We start from the raw sequence: 6,000 nt of genomic DNA, 5'->3' as shown, positions 1-6,000 counted from the left end.
AATCCTAACACAGAGAGAAATTAACCTCTCTCTCCCCCTTCCCACCTTTCTCTCCACCAAGTCCCTGGTGAATCCAGACCCAGTCCTCTGGGGTCTCACCAGAATAAAAAAAACAAACAATCAGGTTTTTAAACAAGAAAAGCTTTTAATTAAAGAAGGAAAAACACTAAAAATTATCTTTAGAGATTTAAGATGGATTAGGTACAGGGTTTTTTAGCTATAGACACTGGGAATACCCTCCCAGCCTAAGTATAAAAGTACAAATTAAAATCCTTTCAGCAAAATACAAATTTGAACTCCTTCCAGCCAAATACACAATTGAACTTCTTCCAGCCAAATGCACATTTGCAAGTAAAGAAAACAAACATAAGCCTAACTTGCCTTATCTACTTAGTACTCACTATTTTGAACTTATAAGAGCCTGATTGGAGAGAAACCTGGTTGCACGTCTGGTCACTCTCAGAACCCAGAGAGAACAAAACCAAATTCTCACAGCACACACAGAAACTTCCCTCCCTCAAGATTTGAATGTATCCTGTCCCCTGATTGGTCCTCTGGTCAGGTGACAGCCAGGCTTACTGAACTTGTTAATCCTTTACAGTCAAAAGAGATATAAAATACTTCTGTTCTATTAACTCCTACTATCTGTTTATGACAACTTTAAACTGTGATTACGGACTTGACTATAAAATATACATTCATCCATTCAGTTTTACTGATGGGTTGAAAAGTAAGAATATTTTGATAACACAGGACTGTGTATCACAGATGTAGACTTTTTAACCTTATTATGAAAAACCTTTAACAATAAAGTTGCCTGAGATTGCAAAGATTTCTCCAAATATTCAGACTTTTCACATTGCTTCTTAGGCTGAAGTAGCTCCAGACTTTTGCCAGCAGACTTTGTTCTATAAATCTTGGAAATCAAAATTCAGGGGTCTAGTTTATTATTCATTTATTTATACTGGAGACCACTTTTATTCTGTCCACTTGATTGTGAACTCCACCACGAGGTGGCCAAACGTGTTTTACCTATTTAAGAAAATAGATATGTAAAAAATACTTCTACAATTACATTGCAGTTGGTATCCGTTCATCTTCAGAGTTAGCTGCTATTTTAGTCAATTTAAGTCAATTTAATTGCCCATCAAAAATAGATGATGTGGAAGTGGGCTATTTACACAGTATGGCTAGAATACTGGGCCTGGTAATTACCTTCTCAGAGGAACCTTCACGCACCAAAAATGTTAAGGATACAACTGGAGTTTGGTTTAACACACGAGGCCTTTTAAACACAGTATTTCAAGATGTAAAAACTACCTGGAAAGGTGAGTGAGTGATTGAGGGTGAGAGAAGGTGTCCATTCCAAAAGAAATGTGCATAGAGGAAAAAGATTGCCTTCCATGCCGTTGTGGGGCAAGAATATCCTTAGAAGGGAGCACAGTCTACTTCGTCATAAGACATTACTTGCCTGTACGTTTGTTTTATTTTTAAAAATTGTTTGTTACTTTTTTGCAACATCACAAAACTTTGATACAGATCATTTTATAAACAAACTTTAAACTTCAGAGAGCAAAATAGTGTGTGTTTGAACCAATTGTTATGTATTCTAAGGCAAGTGTTTCTTCAGCTATTCTTAGCCAGCTAAGACATAGTTGCACCCCATATTCCTCCAAAGGGCTTTTAGTGATTCTTTTTATGGTATAATGTTATCCATTTTGATGATTTCTTACAAGAATAGCTTAACTGGCCATATGCGTGCACACTCTACCTAAGTACAGCTAGAGCTGTGTTAATCTACACATTCTTGAGACTCCCAGGGGCTATATGGCATCTCTGGCATTTATTTGTTCTCTTGCTTTGGGGGAAGGGAGGAGACAAAGGGTTTGGCCGAGAATCTAGTCAGAACATTACTGGGCTTTGCTGTAGTACATAAAAATAAATATTTTGTTAACTAGATAAGTGATTGAAAGCTAATATAAATTTGATGTGAAAATATAATGAACTAATTTCATGATTTCTACTTTGGAGGCAAAGAATGTCAGGAATTCAGATGTTAAAATGTGATCAGTTAGGCAAGCCCTTAAATCTCAAACCAAACCTATTTATCCAGGGGTTTGGTTTTGGTTTTTGTTTTTGCAGGGGCTGTAGAATGCAGTAAATATTTGAAGTTTCCTGTTGGAAACCTCGTGGTATAATATTTTTTCTCAAAAACAGTGAGGGGTGGAAAACTAGTATTTTGTATATGCTTTTTGTATACAAAAAGCTAGATACTCTGTCTTGCTTGAAAAGGTTTAATGAAAATAGCTTTCAAGCTACATGCTTTTATGAAACATCACAGCTGCCACATGTAAAACAAATATTACTGTAACAATTTGATGGACTTGGACTTACATTGGTTTTGATCTAACTTCCTCCCTTTGCACTTCATTGTTTTGCTTTTTGTGTACTGTGGATCTGCTTCTGCCTATTTTATTAGAAAATATGCTTAAATGTACACTTTTTGCTATAAATGATGCTTTTTCTGTTTTTTAACTGTTTTCTTTAATTCGTCTGCAGGAGTCGGAAACTTCAGATCAGAAATATCCCGCCTCACTTGCAATGGGAGGTAGGATTTCACATTTTAAAAATTAAGACATCCATATCTAAAGCTGTATATTTCTGTTTCTTTTCTCCTCCACAAGACTTCGTGCTTTTCCCCTGCCCTCCACCCACTTCACACATGCCCCATTCTGTTCTTGGGGGAGAGGGAGCATGGAATCCTTTGAAAGTGTGAACAGTAGAGCTTTCTAAGCAATTCAGATAACTGTCTTCATTTCTACTCTGTGAGTTAACGTACATTTTTTTTTTTAAATGGATTCTTGGGTGAATGCTGACTTCCTGATTCAGTCAGTCTCCTTGACAGAAAGTTTGTCAGTTTCAGAATTTTCTGGTATATGAACTCAGTAATCTTATCGAAGTTCAGATTTAAATACTCGGCAAAAAATCTTCCAACAGCAAAACTTTAATACTAGGCCTTTGTCTTTCAAATACTTGTTTTTCTTTCCACAAGTAGTAACATTATGGTAATTCTACAAATAGAAACTGGTTTACTCATACAGTACAATTAAATCATCCACTCCGTCACCAGTCATTTTCATAACAATTGCGTATGATGCCACAAATAAACTATTGTGATTTTTACAGTAGATAGGAACAGGATAGGTTGTTATGAAGAGAAATCTTTTTTGTTTTAAACACACATATGGTGAGAAACTGTAGTAAGTGTATTTTTCAAGTGTCCCTCTAGCCTCGCCTAGCTGATGGTAAGCCATCATGCTGGAAGATGGAGATCCGAGGCGGTAGAGTGTTAAGTTCATATAATGTCATTCATCTGATGAAGCAGGTTGGCCAGGCCTGTTCAGTTGTCTTTCTGTCTGCAACTACTTCATCTGCAAAATATCTACTACGTTTTGCCCTGTTCTCGATTAGAAGAATGGAGACAGGGCTCTCTCCAGTTCAGGCTCCCCATTTAGGGGTTTGTGTGCTATGAACACAGCCCTGTTCACCTATCCCCTCCATCTGGTTTTCACTCTCAAATCTGGAAGTTGCAAAATAAGATACTGCACAACATTTTGATTAAAAAACATAAAAGTATCACTGATAAAGTTTGCAGATGGCTCAAAAAATGGGAGAGTGGTAAATAATGAGGAGGACAGGCCGCTGATTCAGAGCAATCTGGACCTCTTGGGAGACTGGGTGCAAGCAAATGGTATGCATTTTAACATAGCTAAAGGTAAATGTCTAGGAACAAGATGGGGGATTCTCAAGAAGATTTCGGGGTCGCAATACATATCAGTTGAACCTGAGCTGCAGTGTGATGCTGTGGCTAAAAAGGTTGATGTGATTGATGGGTGGATAAACGGGAATCTTGAGTAGGAATAGAGAGGTTATATTATATCTACTTGGCCCTGGTTTGGCTGTTGGAATACTGTCCGTCTCTGGTGTCCACAATTTAAGAAGTGTTGAAAAATTGGAGAGGGTTCAGGGACGAACCAGGAGAATGATTTAAGCATTGGAAAACCTGCCTTAAAGTGATAGATTCAAAGAGCTCAATGTATTTATTTTAACAAAAAGAAGGCTAAGGGGTGACTTCCTTATAGGCTGTAAGTACCTACATGGGGAACAGATACTTAATAATGGGCTCTTCAGTCTATTCCAGGGGTTGGCAACCTTTCAGAAGTGCTGTGCCGAGTCTTCATTTATTCACTCTAATTTAAGGTTTCGCGTGCCAGTAATACATTCTAACATTTTTAGAAGGTCTCTTTCCATAAGTCTATAATATATAACTAAACTATTGTTGTATGTAAAGTAAATAAGATTTTTAAAATGTTTAAGAAGCTTCATTTCAAATTAAATTACAATGCAGAGCCCCCTGAACCAATGGTCAGGACCTGGGCAGTGTGAGTGCCGCTGAAAATCAGCTCGTGTGCCACCTTTGGCATGCGTACCATAGGTTGCCTACCCCTGGTCTATTCAGTCTAGCAGAGAAAGGTTTAAAATAGTCCATTGGCTAGAACTTGAAGCTGGACAAAGTTAGACTAGAAATAAGCTGTAAATTTTTAACAGTGAGAGTAATTAACCATTGGAATAACTTATCAAGGGTTGAGGTAGATTTTCTATAACTGGCCATTTTTAAATCAAGATCATAGTTATGGGAACTAGGCATGCTGGGGGTGCTTCTGCACCCCGGCTTGAAGTAGTTTCCATGATACACAGGGTTTACAGTTTGGTTCAGTGGCTCTCAGCACCCCCACTACAGAAATTGGTCCAGTGCCCCTGGTCAAGGTTTGTATGTTTTTGTTAAAGATGCTCTTGGAATTGCGTTGTGGGAAGTTCTGTGGCCTGTCTTAGTGCAGGAGCTCAAGCTAGATGATCACAATGGTCGCTTCTGGCCATGGAATCTGTGAATAAGACTATCCATTACAGGTCACTCCTGTGTTTCCCCAAGTTGGACAGTAGCTATATGTATATCTTAGCGTTTTATACAGCCCCCATCATCATGGTGACTTAATGCTTTCCATGTAAAGACAATAGCAGTAACAAAGTCTCTAGTGGACTTTGTGGATTCTTTGGCAATGCTACTTATTTTGGGGGTAAAAACTCTGCCTGGGAGGGTAGGGTTTTGGCTTTGGTTATGTGTGGACATTCTGAGATTTTTTAATAGTTTTATTTTCGGTCGGTAAGGGCTTAATGGTAGCAGGTAGTGTCAGTGTTATGCCATTCATCAGTAGTAAACTTTTCCCAGATTTCTGAACTTTATCATGCTGACTGTGCCCAGTTCCTTGAAATGCCTCTGTGTACCTCAATCTGTTGGTCTGAGGGTTTGGCTACACTTGCAGGTGTGCAGCACTGGGAGTTAAAGCTGTCTTCGTACAGCTGTGTAGGGAAAGCACTGGAGCGTGGCCACGTTTGCAGCATTTGCAGCCCTGTTGGGAGTGGTGCATTACGGGCAGCTATCCCACAGAGCACCTTGTCCCATTTTGGTGCCGTGGGTGGTGGGAAGGGGGCAGAGGGGGTGTCATTCTGCTTCCTGTCCCAGCGCCCCATGATGCATCGCTTCACATCCTAGCAATCCCTGTTTTTCCGTCCACGTTTGGCGCCATCTTGACTCTCTCAACAGTTTCTGTGCAGCGCGATTTCTGTGGGAAATGAAACCCGATCTGCTGAGGAGTATGCTGACGAGTCTCACCAGCACATCACGTTTGGCAGTTGAGCTATTCCTTAAGGTACAAAGTGATGAGGAGTCTGACGATGATAGTGAGTCACCTGATGCATATGACACTAAATTGCTTCTGGCATTCACGGAAATGCTCAGCACCGTGGAACGCCGCTTTTGGGCTCGGGGAAACAAGCACTGAGTGGTGGGATCACATCGTCATGGAAGTCTGGGATGACGAGCAGTGGCTGCAGAACTTTCGGATGAGAAAAGCCACTTTCATGGGACTGTGTGCTGAGCTC

At 39.8% G+C, this 6,000-nt stretch overlaps 1 protein-coding gene across 1 annotated transcript in view; it reads left to right on the top strand.

The window, feature by feature from the left end:
* Positions 1 to 6,000, top strand: part of IGF2BP3 (insulin like growth factor 2 mRNA binding protein 3) — a 174,656-nt gene that overhangs the window by 28,190 nt on the left and 140,466 nt on the right. Inside the window, exon 3 of the mRNA XM_032773880.2 lies at positions 2,560 to 2,608. Coding sequence (XP_032629771.1) covers positions 2,560 to 2,608 — 49 coding nt within the window. The remainder of the gene's footprint in view (positions 1 to 2,559; positions 2,609 to 6,000) is intronic.

The sequence above is a fragment of the Chelonoidis abingdonii genome, chromosome 2, assembly GCF_003597395.2.
Source record: "Chelonoidis abingdonii isolate Lonesome George chromosome 2, CheloAbing_2.0, whole genome shotgun sequence".
Lineage (NCBI taxonomy): Eukaryota > Metazoa > Chordata > Testudines > Testudinidae > Chelonoidis > Chelonoidis abingdonii.
The sequence above is the reverse complement of the archived record's forward strand: the minus strand, read 5'-3'. Positions and strand labels throughout refer to the sequence as shown.